The sequence below is a fragment of the Mus caroli genome, chromosome 15, assembly GCF_900094665.2.
Source record: "Mus caroli chromosome 15, CAROLI_EIJ_v1.1, whole genome shotgun sequence".
Classification (NCBI taxonomy): Eukaryota; Metazoa; Chordata; class Mammalia; order Rodentia; family Muridae; genus Mus; species Mus caroli.
Window position 1 is genome coordinate 71071070 of NC_034584.1, and position 18003 is coordinate 71089072.

Below are 18003 nucleotides of genomic sequence, written 5' to 3' on the forward strand. Positions count from 1 at the left end.
TACTTGAGTCGGCATGATCACTGGAAGCTGAGAGCCCTGGAAGTTGTGTTAGGTACCACGGGAGAATGAAAAGAAAAGTGTGAGAGCTAGGAATGTACAGAGCTTGAGGTTAGCCTGGGCTACATGAGACTGTATCAAAAACAGAGGACTAAAGTGAGGAGACGTTAAGAGTACAGAGGATGGAAGAGGACCTGTATCCAGTTACTATACTGGGAAGGTTATAGCTGCTTGTAACTTCTTAGCTTGTAAGCTTTTAGGGACCTCATTGCCATCTTCTAGACTCCATGGGCATGTGTCTGTCTGTCTGTCTGTCTGTCTCTCTCTCAATCTCTCTCTCTCACAAAATTTAATCATAAATGTAAATGCTCTGCCCACTCAGCTCATTCTGACAGTGCCTCTGTCATGAGAGGGACACAGTCTCTGCTGTGGACAACCACCAGTAATTAGCCGCCCACTCCTTGCCCTTGAGTTCACTTTTTAGTAGGCACAGAAAAGTAACTGAAAACAAGCAAAGCAAAGACCAGGTGGACTGCCGGAAGGCAGGTGACAGAGGGACTTCTACCATCTGCAGGAGGCCAGGGACAGTGACATCTGGTCAGGTCTCTTTGGAAATCGAGGTAGCAAGATGTCTGTTTGGATGGAAGAATACTGCAGACAAAGGAAACACGGTACAGATGTCCAGAACAAGAGACCCAGAGGCATGTGACCAGCCTGGAATAGAGAGGCAAGGCACAGTGACAGGTAATGAAGTGATGAAGGTGACAGTGGGAACAAACTGGGAGCTGGGAGGGAGCTGGGGAAGCTGCAGCCAGTCCACCAGCATTCTGGCTTCTGTGGTCTGAGAAAGAGTTCAACACTAAAGGCTTTCTAACTCAGAAAGATCCTTGATAGTGATTTCAAAGGGGTTAGTTGATAAATCATTTTTCCCTTTTTAAGTTTTATTTTTGGGGCTGGATAGATAGCTCAGTGGTTTAAAAGCATTTCTTGTTTGCCAGAGGACCCAAGTGTGGTTGCTTCCATCCACACTAAGTAGCTCACAATTATTTGTTTACTTAATATATATGAGCCCACTGTAGCTGTCTTCTCACACACCAGAATGAAGGGCATTCAATCTCATTACAGATGGTTGTGAGCCACCATGTGGTTGTTGGGAATTGAACTCAGGTCCTCTGGAAGAACAGTCGGTGCTCTTAACCACTGAGCCATCTCTCCAGTCCCTCACAATTGTTTTTAATACTAGATCTAGGATCTGGCTCCTGCACAACACCAGACACAGGCACATACACATAAATAAAAAGCAACAGGACAAAACAAACAAAAGCAAAATCCTCCAACCCTTTATTTTTATTAAATGTGCCCATGCAGGTGACAGCATGTTCAGAGACTTGCAATGAGCAGCAGCTCTATCCCTCCCTCAGTCTTCAGGGGGAGTGGTCCTCTCTCATCATCTCTTAAGAGGCAGAAGTCCTAGGCCGGGGTCTGCAAATGCTCAGGCTGCTCCTAGACTTAGGCAGCCCAACAAGCTACAGTGCACCCCATATCCGGGGCCTGGAGGAAGGAAGGGACAAGTGAGTTTGTTCCATGCAAACTGAACAAATGAGAGGAAACAAAGTAGTGCTTTGTCAGCCTTTGATGAGGTAAGGAGGAAAGACGGAGGTGGGAGGAGCATACATACACACAATAATACATTAAAAAAAAAAAAAAGAATCAAGGAGTTGGGAGACCATTTAGCAGGTAAGAGTATTTATTGCTCTTCCAGAGAATCTGGGTTTGATTCACAGCACCCACATGGCTATTCACAACCATCTATAAGTCCAGTTCCAGGGGATCTAATGCCCCTCTCTGGTCCTTGTGGGTACTGTACAAGTGGTAGACAGACATACACAGGCAAAACCTCTCTCCACACACATCCAAATACAGTTGGATGTGTTGGAACATGCCTTTAATCCCAGCATTCAGGAAGCAGAGGCAAGCAGATCTTTATGGGTTTCAGGCCAGCTTGGACTACGTAGGGAGATCCAGTCTATGTAGTAAGACCCAGTCTCAAAACCAAATGAAACAAAAACACCAACAGACAATAAGAACAACAATAAAATAAGAGTATAGTTAAAATTTCCCCAAACATGTTGATCTGGTTCTTTGGAGAGAAGCAATTGTTTGTTTACCTTCTATACCAAAGAAAGAGGGTGGACCTGTAGGCTGGCGAAGTGCTTGGAGAGGCCTGGGCAGTGCCAAGCAGCTAGCCATCCACACACACAGAACCTTTGGCTGCTTTCCACCTTCATTTTATGCTGGGTGCACTCTCTTCACGAAGGCAGCTTCACAAGTCTGCTGCCAGGCTTTAGCGCCTCCTCCTTTTTAACCTATCTTTTTTTTTTTTTTCATTCTGCATTAATTTTTCCAGAACTCTGTTTAGCCCCCGTTATCAGCTATGCCACGCCCCACATTCTCCTGCTGACTTACACTTTTCCATGTATATTACTAGTGGATCACAACAGATGAGAGGTAACAGAAAGCATTCTAACCCAGAAGCCACGCTTGCGTTATTCAAGACAATCACCATTTTAAGCAAACTTTCAAATCTAGACTCCTCTGTAAGTGAGAAAAACTGGCTCCCTAAAAACAAATCGAGGTTTCAAAGGAAAAGGAATGGTGTTTGCTACAATTCTTGAGACAGCCCTTGTACTTAAGCGTCAGGAAATCTGGCAAACGGGCCAGGGAGACGCTAGTGGGGAAAAGCACTTGCTGTGTAAATGAGTTCAGATCAGTTTAAACTGATCCATGTAAACTCCAGACCTAGTGACGTGTGTCTGTGACCTCAGCGCTTCTACAAGTCACATGGAGGTAGACACAGGAGTCCTCTGGAAGCCTATGAGCCAGCTGGCCTGGGACAGATGCATAGCTCAGTGGCAAACATCAAAAGAGACCTTGCCTCAAACAAGGGAGAAGGTGAACAGTGAGGCTGCCTCTGACCTCCATACAGACAAACATATACAGTCATGTGTTGTGAACACACACCCCAAAGCCAACACTTTAAAGATTAAACTAGGTACAATGAGTCTGTGGAAAGAAAAGGAAAGGAAGTCTGTGGGAAGGAGGAGCAGAGTCAAGTGCATGCTTGTGCTTTAAGTAATGCACTAGCAGTTATTCTAAACTTTTGACAGACATGAAAGACTTGCAAGTATCTAAGCACTCTCAGGCAACAAGAGAAATTCAAGTATTTACTCATTAGAAAGTTTCCCCCTTAATGAATGCAATAGTGGCCTAGACAAGAATTGAGTCCAAAGAGGAAAATTATTTCTGTTGCCTCATTGATCTAACAAATGGATCAATAAGGCATGTCATGGACTCTGATCCTTCAGTCAGGAACAGCCAGGAAATACAAACCAGTGATTGCAAGATTTAATCCTTGTTCACAAGACAAATCAGAGAAGAAACCACCAGCAGGCCGCTTCCCCTGATCAGGGCAGCCTGTGTCCAAGGAAAGGAAGACGTGGACCAGAAAGGAAGGTACACTGGAACCAGTCATGGATTCAATACATCTAAGATGTAAAACACACCCAGATTTTTCTCTATATTTTCTGTGACAATCAAATCAATGCTCAATTTTAAAAGGTGGTGGTGGTGTGTGCACTGTTTCTTCTCCTTACCTGAATTTCACCATCCACATCAAAACTATACAGTTATTACTCAAAAATAAAAATTCAGCTTGGAGATGTAGGTCATTGGGTGGAATACTGACCCAGCATGTGCAAGGCTCTGGGTTTGAATCACCCCGGTACCTCGGGGGGGGGGGGGAAAGCGTATATAAATTATTTTTTAGCAAAGATTGACTGCCGGGGCTGGAGGAGTGATAGCACAATGGTTTAGAGCTCTGGCATTCTTTCCAGAGGACTGGGGTTCATTTCCCAGAACTCATAATGGCTTATAACCATCTAGTTATAACTCTAGTTCTAGGGGCTCATCAGTCACTGTACACACAATACTCAGACAAAAAAGTCATACACATAAAAAATAAATGAAACTAAGAAAAAAAGAGCAAGAAAGGAGCAAGAATACCTCCCTGAAAGTTGGACCATTACAGGTCAGCCATGTGTTAGCCAGCAGGACACACATAAGAGAACATAAGTTCTGGCTTCAGTCCTGCCTCTAGCATGTGCCTGAGCAACCCACAACCTCTCTGGAATGCACTCTGATTTTTCAATGAACTTCACTTGGGATTTAACAGTCTGTAGTTCTGTGATAAGGGGTCTTACTCAGGGAAAGAATCAAGTTTCTAGAAAAAGAAATGTGTTTGGTATATTATCATGTAAAGGTAAGCATTTTCTTTTGTAAGAGTCAGCAAAATGTTATTAAACAATTTATTTGTACCCCAGCTCAAATAGCTACAAGCTATTGCAGAGAGCCAATAAAGTCAGTCCTCCATACCCACAGGCACATCTATTCCCAATATGTAGACAAAGATGAGCCAGTTAAAGATGCACAGACCTTTCCCTTATCGTTATTCTCCAAAGACTGGAGGATAGCAACCGTTCACACTGCTTCAGGGATTATAACCCATGGTTAGTTTGATGGCATGCATAGGTTTTACGTAAACACATCACAGGGGTGGAACCAACTCCATTTCCTAAGTGCTAAGATTACAGGTATGTACACCATACCGTTTTATGTGCACTGGAGATCAAATTCAGGACACTGTGCACACTAACCAAGCACTCTACTGACTAATCCACAGCCAGCCCATGATTCAGTATTCTGAATATTATACTTGACATAATGAGGGGCCATGGTGAAAGGAGGAGGGTAGCAAGACACTGGAGGGACAAATCTAGGTTCAAACCCAGACTCTGGGATCTTGGATAAATCATGTGATCCCTCAATGCTTCGAGCTCTTCATCTGTAAAATATAAAGAGGGATCACTGCCTGGCAATGTACGTGTAAGCACCGAGATCAGGTGTACACAAAACAACATCAAAAAACAAAACAAAACAGGCAGTAAAGTCATTAGTCACTATCACTGTGATTTAAGATAAGACCACATGGCCCAAAACACAAGTCACTGAGCTGGAATCTTCGACTCTTTGTTCTTTTTCCCCATAGACACTGACATTAATAGAAACCTAAGGGAAAGGGGAACCCTATTCTTCTTTACTGAAGACATAAAATGCAGTTATAGAAATTAATCAATGCTCCCTTAGATTACTGCTGTGCTTGCATCTTAGCTATTCTCTCTTAATGCTCCTTGAAATTGTTCAACTGATTTTCATGCATCAGCTAAGAAAACATTAAATGAGACACTACTTTATTTTTATTTAAAAATAATCTCTTTTTGTTTCCAGTCTTGTTACCTCAACCCCCAAATAGATTCAAATATAAAAAACAACAACACTCAAAGTTGCAAAAAGGGCAATGATCCCTCAGATAGGACAGCAGGAAGGTGGGCTGCTCAGCTGCCTTGCTTGCTGCCAGGAAGTGAGAACAGGACAAGAGGTTTGGGGAGCCAGGCCTATTAGAGGTCACTGTCAGTGTCCTGGAGAAGCTAATGCTGTCAAGAGAGTCAAAAGACCACATGTTTTAACAACTGGCTGTCACCTTCATGAGTGGAATATGTGGCTAGGGATAGAAACACCTGAAAGAAACCCACAGAAGAGGGTTAGGGAACTGAGGTGCCAGGGAAAGGACCTGTTCTTGGCCAGAACAGAAAACCCAATGCATCAGTTAGAAATTCCCTGTTTTGCTCTGTAGCAGGGACAATTTGCCAGAGACTAAACATAGTTCTGGTCATGTCTAACAACACTTTAAAACAAGATCAAGAGGACTGTGTTACTTGTAAGAAATGGAGCTGTGTGAAGCTCAAAAATAAAGTTTGAGTATTTATAAAATTAAAAACAACAACACCCACAAGGTAAATACACTATGTCTGGAATCTAACTTTTAAAAAGTTCACGGGCATGCAAAGGAACAGGCAAACACAAGCATGCCACACTGAGACCAGATCTAGACTCAGAACCCATCCAAGGCTAGCAGTGAAGTCAGGAGAAGGCCTATACGCCCCTGTGTTTGAGATGTAGAGAAAAAGCACAGCTCCTTACAGTGAGATGAGAGGCACATCTATTCTAGATGTGGAAACTGATTCGACTAGTCAGTGTACATGATATCATAGGAAGAACTGTAAAGAACTGTAAAACATATGGGGGGCGGGGGAATGTACAACCACGCACCCCAAGAATGGTGAGTCCAAAAAATGATGAGGAACGACCTGAAACATATCTTGGCAGTTTCTTAAAAGTACTAGACAAAAAGGCTCTAGCTCTAAGACACTTCGAATGGTGGGAAGGAGCTGGTTGTGCAGCCTGTCATAGTCACACCCTTACCCTGGGTTGCCACCCCTTAGGCTTCTTTCATGCCTTTCCCTTCCTCTTTCCTTGCTGACTTCTGGGAGCTGAAGGGCCTATCCTACTGAATCTCAGGCTACCCTGGACATGCTCAGCCTTTTACTAGAACATCTACAAGCTCCATGGCCCTCACATATGGAGCAGCACATCTATCTATCTTCCAGCTAAGTAAAGCATCAAGAACATGTAACTGAATCAGAGCTGGAGACAAACATCCTGAAGGAATCCGTCGTGACAGAAGAACCAGACAATATATTCCAGCTATAGAAGTATGTCAGAAGAGTGGCTTGCTGGAGGGATACACAGAGGCCAATGGAGCAGAAAGAGGCACACTGTTGTTAGCCAAGCTTTCTATGCTAGGGGAGCTTTACAGTGATTCTTGAATGACAAAAGTAAAACTGAGGGGAAAGGAACATTCTGGATTAAAATAATGATATATGAAAAGTAATGAAAATGCTGATTCTAGATGAAAAATATTCACATGTGGGGATTAAAGGTCAAGGATTTCCTTTCTGTTAAAGATTATAATTTTAATAATGATAAAAAGGAGAGATCACAATATAATTACATTTCTCCCTTTCCTTTTCTCCCTCCAAACTCTCCCATATATCCATTCTCCTTTAAATTCACGGCCTTTCCCCCCCACTAATTGTTACTGCATACATATTCATACATATATACATTCTTAGACGTAACCTACTCAGTCTGTATACTGTTACTTGTATGTATGTTTTTAGAGCTGACCAGTTGGCACTGGACAACCAATTGGTGTGCTCTTCCCTGGGGAAGACCTCCTTTCCTGCTCCCAGCTTTCTTCTTTGTGTCAGGCTGAGTTTTCGTGAGTGTCTCCCTGTCCACTTTGACATTCACTGGTAGCATCCTTGTTCAGCTCATATTTGGGCACTAATGTTGGTGAGACTCTAAATGGCTTTCTTTTAAAGAGAGAGTCAAAGTGGACTGTCAAACTGCTTAGAACTATATCACTATGATCAATTGACACAGGAAAACCCAACCAATGCTTAGAAACACAGCAAGGGCTCATCCCTCCGTGCTATGGCTGTGGTCCAATGCCTGACCTGCCTCGTGCAGCAAAACATGTGTGGTACCTTGAATGAGAGGGACCTCCACGGCTCACAGATGTGAGTGCTTGGTTCCCAGCTGATGGAACTGTTTGGAGGTGTGGCCTTATTGGAGAAGTTGTGTCACTGAGGGTGGGCTGTGAGTTTTCAAAAGCCTAGGGTATTCCCAGTTAACTCTCTGCCTCGAGGTTGTCTCTCAAGATATGAGTCCACCACCATGCCTGCATGCTGCTCTCTGTATGATGGGCAGATCCTGATTTTATAAGCTGCCTTGGTTAGGGTGTGTTAGCACACCATTAGAAAAGTAACTAAGACAGCAAGCAAACTTTCGTCTTTATAAATAGCTGAACACAGTCCAAAGGAATAACATTTTGCAACATGAAAGTGACATGAAATCCCAATCTTACTGTCCATCTAGTATTATTGAACATATACATACATTCAAGTATTGTCTATGGTTTCCTCAGTGCTTTAGCAACTGAGCTAAACAGGTAAACACAGAGAGGCCTGTAAAGCAAAGAATGATTATTACTAAACATGCCAGGGAAAGCTTTTGGATCAACTTTCAAAGTCGGATCTCCTTTGCTTAAGTATCAGACTGTCTCTCTACAGTGCCTGTCTACAGTAAGTATCAGACTGTCTCTCTACAGTGCCTGTCTACAGTAAGTATCAGACTGTCTCTCTACAGTGCCTGCAAGGAAAACCATCAAGGTGGCTTAGCAGGTAAAGGTGCTTGCCACCAAGCCTGCTGACCTGAGTTTGATGACCGCAATGACAAGGTAGAAGGAGACAACCAAGTCTTCAAGTGTTCCTCCCACTTCCACCTATGTGTCATGGTATGTGAGTGCTCATAGACAGGTATATGCACACACATAGATATAATCAACCAATCAATAGTCTCGATTGCCCATTCAGGAGTTGAAGCAAGGCTCAGAGGCTAAATAATAAATAGTTGCCAGTAAGGTAATGGCATGTTATAAAATGAAACAGAAAAATAATGTAAAATGAGCCAGGACAACAGAGGGAATAAACAGTAGTAACTTCAGTGATTTTTGTTTTGTGGAAAAAAAAAAAAAAAGCAATGAAAACTTAACTCAGGTGCCTTGAGAAGAAGGGAGAGGAAGGGAAGGGAGGGGAGGGGAGAGGGAGAGGAACAAGAGGAAGGAGAGGGAGAAGGAGGAGGAGGGAGAGGGAGAAGGAGAGGAGGAGGAGGAGAGAGAGGAAGAAGGCAACAGCAGAAGCAGACTCAGCTAAGGAAAGTGTGTCTATTTTTCAGCCACCAGCATGGAGGTGGAAGCAGCAGCTTAGAAGCCAGCGATATTATCAAACAGCATAGAAATCTGGAATTAATAGCTCTCAGGTTGAAATCTCTCTGTATTCAAGACTTACTAGGTTGCCTGATCTCTAGAATCTCAATGTTTCATGCAAAAAGGAAGTGGAAAGGTGAGAGACAGATATACAACTACCTCAACAGGTATGGGGTATGTGTGTGTGTGTGTGTGTGAATAACTATTTAAAAGGTGATTGACAAGCAATCACAATTCACTTCTGTAAATGTCGTTTGTATATATCAGTACAAAGTAGGTTTGTAAAATGTAATTATTTTAATGACGGTCTATTGGTGGTACTTAAGAACAAGAATACTGAACATAAACTCTTTGGATTTACTCAAACTTCTGAGTTGTCAAATTCAATGATTTGATTTAGGTAAAGCGCTGAGACTGGTGCTAGATACTGGTATCACATACTTGCACAGGGACTCGCTGCCAGGATGACCGACTGCTCTGGACAAAGGGAAGACTACCTACAAGGTTCCTGACCTCATGGAGCTTAGGAGATGAGGAGAGAGACAATGATGAGCACTAAGACCAGCAGCGAGAGGATGAAAGGAAGGGTGGAGAGCAGAGGCAGGCAGAGGGCTAACTTTGATGGGTGGAGTGTACAGAGGAAGCCTGGTGGCTTAGGTGGGTAGAACACAGCAGGGAGGCAAGAGGAAAGGCCTGGCAGGGGGTGTGAGGTGCTTCAAGGAAACAGCCATGGACCAGGGCAATCAGAGTGGAATCTGGGTGACAGAGATGAGGCTGGACAAACAGGTTCCTGACCATGTAGGGCCTTGGGGGATTGGAATGGACACGTGGTTCTACTTGGGTGTCTGAAAGGTTTAAGCTCAAAACGGACAAAACCTCGAAGTTTTAGGTGAGTAACCCTTGGCTGGGTCCTCTAAGCCTTAGCTGTGTGACTCCAGGGCTCCTGAATTTAATCACTCTAAAGTAACGAAGGACTGCAAGTCTAGAAATGGAGTGACGGCCTCAGTGTAAGGCCGCAGCTGACTGCCTAGAAGATAGCTGAGCCCCCCACCCATCCCAAGTACGAGAATGAAGGTGCTGCCGTCCAAGCAGTAGAGTTTTCCCTAGGAAGCCACTGTGACTGTGAGGGGCAGAGTCCATGCACAACCTGTGTGGTAGAAACGGGCAAGGCAAGAACTGACAGTGGTTTCAGAATGTCAGGGGACACTGAGAGAGGACTTGTGGCTCTACAGTCAAGCATGTGCAGTAGATCCCTAAGACTGAGATCAGTGGATGGGTCTCATCCTGGGTGATTTCCCATGAGACAACCTAAAGAAAGGCATTACATCATGAGAGGTTACTAGCTGAACCACAGGTCAGAGAGAGATGAGACTGTTCCGATGGCCATCGGTACAGATGTGACTATGCAATTTCTTCAGGGAAGAACAAAACCACTGAGGAGGAGGAGGGCTGTCATTACCTTTCAGCATAAGCTGTCTTCTAGCAATGCAAGCTTCAATAGGAAGCTGTCAACCCCCACGCTAGGAGGTATGGGATGGAGACGAACACATTTACAGCATTACAGACATTCAGAGTTCTAACATCCCCATTTATGGAATTCTGAGTGGCTTCCAGGAAAGATAAAGGATTTTGAGAATAGTGATACTGTTTAATAGTCAGTCTTGGTCTTAGTAAGGAAATGGTTAAAACTGAAGATATAGACCAGTGTAGAAGAATTCAGAAAGGAAGACACTGGAAAAAGTAAGGCCTTTTCTTTTTCTTTTTGGTTCATTGTAAAGGAACATAAATTTAGCCTCCAACCCACACCCCCGCCTATCCCCAAACTTCCCCAGAATCCTGTGCAGCCCATAGAAAGTGGAAAGTGTGCCAAAACAAACAGCGTGGGCTCCTCCACTCTGTGTGTGTAGGGGGAGGGGGGGCTGTGTGGAAAGGAGCAAAAAGAGAACGGAATCACTTCAGATGAAGGCCACAAAATGGAGACTCAATGAAGGGCAGGACTCCCAGATTCATAGACATAGGATGTGCTCTGAAAATTCATAGACCAGATCCCAGCACCAGTGATCAGAAAGCACAAACTGAAAGGGGAGGGGAAACCGAGACAAAGCAAACCTACCTGCTATCATATCTGCCTCTAATTAAAGCATAAAACAGCCGCTCCCACTCCTCTCCCCAACTACCCAGGAACTGAGAGGGCACAGCTCAGGTGAAAGACTTCAGTCTCCAGCTACAAAGGGGAGATAGCAGACAATGGAGCTGGTGATTCATTACAAAAGAATACACTCCAGAGGCCTGCTGCCTGCTGCCACTCGGGCTCCCAGCACTATTTAAAGGAACAGCAACCTTCTTCCCAGCCTCCCCTACTCCTAACACCTTCTCTCCTGGTTTTGATGGAAAACAGATTTTGAAGAAAATGCCAGCAAAGCACTGCACTGTCCAGGAAAGGGAGGGCCTGTGCTCCGGGGCCTGGCAGCCTCACCCTGATGCAGAGTCAAGCAAGCATCTGCTTCCAGGTTGTAATGTAAGCTTTCCTTTACTGTAACAGAGTTTGTGTCTTGCTAAGTGGTTTTTAAATTAATTAGGTAAAAATTGTTTTCAGCTTTGTTTTTCTAGTTTACACATATTAGCAGAATGACTTTCCTTTTCTTTTAACCCACCGTGCATATGTAGCTACAGACAGGACAAACACTATCTTTGAGTATGTGAATCAAGTTAAGAGAGACTTCAGCAAAAAACTTCTGTAACATGAAAATGAATAGGAGATAAGGGTATTACTTAAAGTATCACATGAGCACGTCTGGCTACTAATATATGAAAATTTTGCTATTAAAATTCCATTTTTATTAAAAAGCTGAGCTTTCTTTATTGTCAATAATTATGCAGTTTGCTAATACAACGAGAGGCCGTGTAAAATTAGAGTCCATGTAATAACAAAGCTCGGGTGATGATGAGGACTCCTTCCACCCAGTGATGAGGTCAAGGGACAGGAAGGAGGGTCCAAGGCAGAGTCAGTGAGCCATGATGAGACGTGAGCAACGCCATTTGAGTCACTTTTTCATATCCTAGCCAGTAACAAGCCATTGTCCCGCCAACAGCTACCCCTGAGCAGTACAGACAGCTTACACTGAAGAGGCTTAGATGACAGGGCACTATCAAGGGTTTGGATCTGATGTCTGGCTCAAAATGTTCAAACCTATACAACAAAGTGGAAAAACAAGCCCCAGGACAGACCAAAGACTTGATCCTATTTACCATGCTCTTTGAGTTTGTCTTCTAGATTGCAAACAACTAGCCCTATTACTTTCAGAAATCTGGTGTAGACACTGAAACAAACATCCCAATTCTGAAGCCCACAGATCTGACCGTCTTTTCAGTTCTATGGATTCATCATGAGAAAATGAGAAGTCTTTCCTTCAGCACCTAGTACATCTGAAAAAGCACAAAGATTAAACTTATTGATTAGAATCTTTAACCACTAAAAGTCTCTTTCCAGGTTCCACATTTTTCTCTGACCTCCCCCGTACCTCTGATGATTAGGACACAATGCGAAGTATAAACAAGCAGGCAGGGCTTGTCACACTTCAGCATTCCCCACACCAAGGGGCAATGCTCCCGGAGGCCACATCAGTCTGATTTTAACAGCTCCTGTTTAGTTAAGTCCTTCACTGATTTTAAATCATGTACGTGAGAGCTGAGGGCTCTCACTGCCCTCTAACACTGCCCCTCGGTGGAGATGTGTAGACTCAAGGTGAAGCAGCAGCATCTCACAGGCATCAGACCTAGGTCCTCCACCCCCCACCCCCCAGATCCTGAAGAAATAAAATGGTCCATCAAAAACCATTAATTAGAGTCTACAAAGTAGTAAGAAGTATTAGAAAAATTTAAGAGTTTCTCTACTTTCCAAAGGAGGAACTTCTTGACAATTCCTTAACTCAGATTAGGAGAAAACCCTCTTTGGAAGGATTTATCTTTTGAAATTTCCCTCTTCTCTGGGTCAGGATGGACTGATTCATCTCTACAGGTTTCCCTCCTTCCAAACAGCACTGCAGGGCATTATATAACATTTAACTAAACAGTGTTCCAGCACCAAAGGCGATGCCTCTATCTGATAGCTTACTGCCTCTCGCCCTCCGGTGGTGGCTAGTTGAGAAAAAGCGGAGAGAATACATAAAAGGGGCAACCTCCTTAAAAGGAAAGCACTGTCCAGGGAGAGAAGCCTAGGGTGACCTGATCCCAAGTCCGAGACCAAAGGGTTTGAAAATCTATCTTGGAAAAAGCCGTTCTGATAAGTCACAGCCTCACCACTTTCTTCCAAGGCACAGATTTTTAAAAAAAGGGGTGGGGGTGGGTGGGTAAAGGAGCAACTGGAGGGTGGCAACTAAATAGCCCTGCTGGGGGGGGGGGATCGGAAGAACATTCACCTTTCCATCTGCCGGCAATGACTTGCTAAAATGCAGGGCAGAGTCTGCTTGACACAACCAGAGGCAGAGCGAGGGGGTGGGGAGAGAAGACAGATGAAGATCTTCCTTCTCCTACTCCATCTCCTTCAAACGTCTTCTAAAGCGGGCAATCGCCACTTACACGGACACATTTATTCTATCAGGGAAAGCAGTACCTGCCTCTGCTACACCAAGATGCTCCGTGGGTTCCTATGGAAAACATCCTTTGCCAACGACAAAGCCACGGAAAGGAAACATTCTTTCCTAGCCTTCATTTTTGATAATCCGTTTAGAAAGAAGGCAGCAAAGTGCCATTCTCCAGGCAAGCCGGAGAAACCCCAGTGAATCAGCTTCCCCAGCCACAAATTCTTCTGCAATTCTTAAAAGGAAGTCACTCCCTCTCCCCTTTCTGGCAGTCTACAAGAATCTCTTCCTACCTCTGCAGTCTCTCTCCCTCCCTCTTCTCAGAACCAAGACAAAGAGGTAGACAAATCCCCACAGGCTCTTTCCTGAGCTACAGCTGCACACTACAGGAAACTGGGATCGGCTATGGAGCCGAGGGAGGGGGAGAAAAGGGCACGATATAGTACACATGCTCAAAGGACCGACACTTCAGCTGATAACAATAAATCTGCCTTTTTAAGAAGACAGCCCTCATTAAAACTTGGCCTACTACACTGCAACCCCAGACCTTTCTGTAGATCCCCGAGACAGAAATGTGTGGAGGACATACAAGTCTTACCTGAGTTACCATTTTCTTTTTCTCCATAAACCAGAAGACGCAGATGATAACCGGTTGGAAGCCGCCGTAGCGGGGGCACACCTCTGTGGCTCTCTGCCACCCCGTCCCCAGCTAGCTGGCGAAGGGCGGGCGACGGGCCTCCCTTTAAACGTTTTCCTGCCTTTCTCTTTCTAGTGTTTCTTCCTTTCTTTTCTCTTCCTCTCTGGCAGTCTCTCCCCCTCCTTCTTTCTCCAGCTCCCTCCCATATCTCAGGCAGATGGCTGAAGGAAGCCCCACCCCTGAATGCCTAAGGTAATTAATCAGAGTAGAGCCCCACCTCTTCCTCCTCCTCCCACCCCTCCCAGCAGGCTGACAGCTCCCAACTCCAGAAGCAGGCCTGCTGGAGAATGGCAGTTTGGCCTGTGCTTTACTGTGCGCACGCGTGTGTGAGTGAGTGTGTGTGTGTGTGTGTGTGTGTGCAAGTGCGTGCGCACATAGGGCAGGAGGGAGAGACTGAGGAGGGGTAGGCACCATGTGCTGGCATATTATAAGGCTGTGATGATGGTATTAATTATATTGCTCTAGAAGCACTTACCACAACTTATTACAGTTAATACAGATTTACGAGATTACAGCCATGAATATCTGATAATAAAGAAGAAATGAAAATTAAGGTTTTTCCCCCCAAGTGATGGACATTTATAGATAAGAGTGGGTCTAATGAGAGGTGTGGAGCGAAAAGCTGCATGGTGACAGGAAGGTTTTCAAGGACAGCAAAGGAATGGTGCTCGACGCCAGAGGCGATGTAATGAGGGCATAGGACTGGGAGAGAAGGGAGGTCAGTTATGTGCCTATTTTTCTCTCCTCTAGAAACCCTAGAGATTCTGAAAAAGGTGTCACCATAAATCTGCCTGCTTGAGGGACACAAGGTGTGCACATCTGGCTGCTGAAGCTCCTCACTTCATTAGCTCAGGCTAATGGGAACTGCTTTCGCTGTGTTTCAGCCTACAGTGAAAAAGGATGCCTTTCTTATATATCCACCCTGGCTATCCACCCGCACGGGTACCTGCGTCATTCCTGCACAGTAGCAGTTACCACAGAGCTCAGAGAACACAGTGGCTCAGGACAATGTTGACTCACCACAAGCCTTCTTTTAAGTCCGCACATTAGAAGGCTCACAGTGGTGAACTGGGCTGGGGTGCTGGTCCCATTCTGTTCTGTACTAATGACCTCAGGAAAAAAAATACTGAATTCTGAACATAATTTCATCATCTCTATATAAAGACTCAATTATGCAAATATTTGATAAATTTAAGCCTTTTGCCACTTTTTCATAAAAGATTTTAAAATGTATTCTGACAAGATCCTATCCTAAAGATTACATATATTAATTCTTCTATACTCATTGAGAGGTAGAAAGGACCAATTGCAAACTTAACTTTAAAACAAACAAACAAACAAACAAACAAACAACCCTCAAACTGTGAGTCAGTAATCCCAGTAGTAGTTTCTTGCTGTCTCCACCAGGTCTGTCTGGCCCAATGTTGAGTCAGGCTTTTAATGTATAACATGTAATACCATTGGTTAGCACTTTGCCATGTTCTCTCACTTACCAGTTATTTTAATAATCCCAAAAAGAATTCAAAGACTATAGAACCATGAACAAGCTCTGGAGACCACAGTCAGATCTGCCCTCGTGTTCTACAGATATGAAGAAATATGTGCAAATGGATGCGCTTGGGCTAGAGAGATGGTTCTATGGTTAAGAGTTGGAACTGTGCTTGCAAAAGATCTGAGTTCAGGTCCCAGCACCTACTCTGGGCAGCACTGGGTGACCTGATACCCTCTTATCCATTCTGCTGGCACCCACACACATTTGCACAGACACACGTGCACTAACACACACACACACACACACACACACTGTTTTTAGGGGGTGGGGTTTTCAAGCACAACAGTAAGCAAACAAAAATGGGAGAGGAGTAGAAGACCATAAAATTAACACCTTTATAAATATGCCAAAGTCTGAAAATCCAGACATCAAAAAATTTATAAGGCAAAGTAAGAAAGAAGAAAGGGTAGGCAAAAGCAGGGCAAGGCAATGCTTCCAATCTTTCCTGTACTTTAAGAAAAAAGTCATATTTATGAAATAATTGTGTTTTCAGCTTGGATATATAGAATAAACCTGCAGGTCCTCGTATAGCATGGGTTTTTGAATCAAACAAAAAGCTTCAAGCACCAGAGAAGCTACTCGAATGCTTGTGTGTCACTTCAGTCCCCTCCTATAAAGACAAGAGGACTTTTTTTTTAATAAAAAGGAAAATGACAGGTTCTCATAAGCAAAAGTGTGGATAACTGATAAAGGTTTCTACAGGCCCAGAAACTTAAACTGCATTTTAATACACAGGATTAATATTTTATACTGCAAATAATAGGCTTAACAATTCATTACCACTAGGGACAATATAAGCTAAAAATAAAATATGCAGAAATGATTTGTATAAAGTGTCTGAACAACAGGATCAATGTGAGCACCAGCCAGTGGTATTCTAACGTGTGTCCCTGACTTTAAAGGCTCCCAGAGAGGACGACTTGCACTTTGGTGCCCAAGAGATAGAAAGGCAAGTCAACAGCATGAGTCTGACCCAGCAAAACAACTCAAGTCCCCGGTGGCTGAATGTACCAAGGAAAAGCTCACTTGACTGTCTTTCTCCTGGAATGGAAAGACAGATGGGGTTGGAGGGATGGGGAGGTGGGCATATGGACAGAGCACAATAGTTAGTTAAAGAAGATCATGGAGTAACCCTGATGGAATAACCTCTGGCTTTCAGCAGTCTGCCTGGACATGGGAGGTACTCAAGAAAGATTTGCTGAACAAACAAAGGACAGGGTACTTTGTGTCTCAGCTTCTTGCTGGTTTCCTTGGCGTTTCAGTCCTCAGAACTCTGCTTCCTTTCTTTTCTGAGCTCAACTGAAATTCATCTCAGTCAGTCAGTTAGGATCTCCAGGTGATGAGCACATTCAACGGACATGTCATGTCTCTCCTGACATTTCTGTGGCATTTGGATTCCTGACTTTGGGAAACTCACCCTTAGCTTCAAATGATGCTTCATCTACTGCCACACTCCCAGCCACCGTCACACAGGAGCCTAGGGACTGTTGTTGCTGGTCCTCAGACTACAGCTGTCCCTTGGCAGCACTCCAGGCAATGAGGCTCCTTCAGCTGTTTACCCGCCTCAGGGGGGGGGGGGCAATATTCCAGTCTTTCCTGATTTTTCTTTCCCTTGTTCATTTCCTCCCTTTCCACCCTCTGAAAGCTGTTACTGCATGGGGTGCCATCCTCTGTTTCGTTTTAGTACAACTAGGAATTTATTCACCCAAAGTTCATAGCTCCTCACAGCAGCACCCCAGTGAAAATGTTTTTTTCTGTGCAGAGGGGAGCCAGGTATTTTCAGATAGGATATGTGTGTGTCTATTTTTTCCCAGCAGTGGACAAGGCAGAGGAGAATATTCCCATGACTTGCATTCTAGCATGCCTGTCGTATTGGTGAAGGGCAGATTTCACAGCAGGCAACAGCTTCTTCTGAAGAACTTACTGTGAGATGGCTTCTGAGCAGGCTCGTTACATCCTCAGGACAATGGTGAGATACTGAAATCTCCTTCGTAGAGATGATAGAAACTCAGCTAGGTGAGAGTAAGCATCTTGTTGATAGGCAAGGAATTTGAAGAAATTAGGGTCAAATTTAAGCCTGCAGGTGGAGGGCTCCTCCTTCCTCCAGGCTGCAGTAAGCCAGAGTAAGTCCTGTTGTGCTTGCCACCTGCGCATCCCATGCTCCTCTACTGGCATCCCTGGTCTGTCCTCCAAGCATCTCACAGTTGCCAGTAACCTGTCTAAACAAGAATCTCATCCTGCCACGTTTCTACAGGAGGAAAAGTACTCTTTGGTTTTGTCAAAATTAGTGTTAACTGTACTCAGTAATGAGCTTCCACATGTGTACCGCCCAGCTAAAAAAATCTCTATATTTGATTTACATTTCTTTGATGGCTGAGAATATTGAAAATTT

General features: G+C 44.2%; 1 protein-coding gene across 33 annotated transcripts in view; it reads right to left on the minus strand.

Moving 5' to 3' along the window:
• Rbfox2 (RNA binding fox-1 homolog 2) overlaps window positions 1-18003 on the minus strand; it is a 224039-nt gene that overhangs the window by 57280 nt on the left and 148756 nt on the right. For 3 of the 33 annotated variants that reach the window (XM_029469583.1, XM_021184312.2, XM_029469586.1), the window contains exon 1: window positions 13961-14239. The exons of 26 other annotated variants lie outside the window; for them this stretch is intronic. In XM_029469583.1, the coding sequence (XP_029325443.1) occupies window positions 13961-13987 (27 nt within the window). In that variant the 5' untranslated portion in view covers window positions 13988-14239. Of the gene's footprint in view, window positions 1-13960; window positions 14273-18003 lie in introns of those variants that run through there. 4 more of the 33 variants (XM_021184311.2, XM_029469580.1, XM_029469587.1 and 1 more) reach the window with 3 other exon arrangements.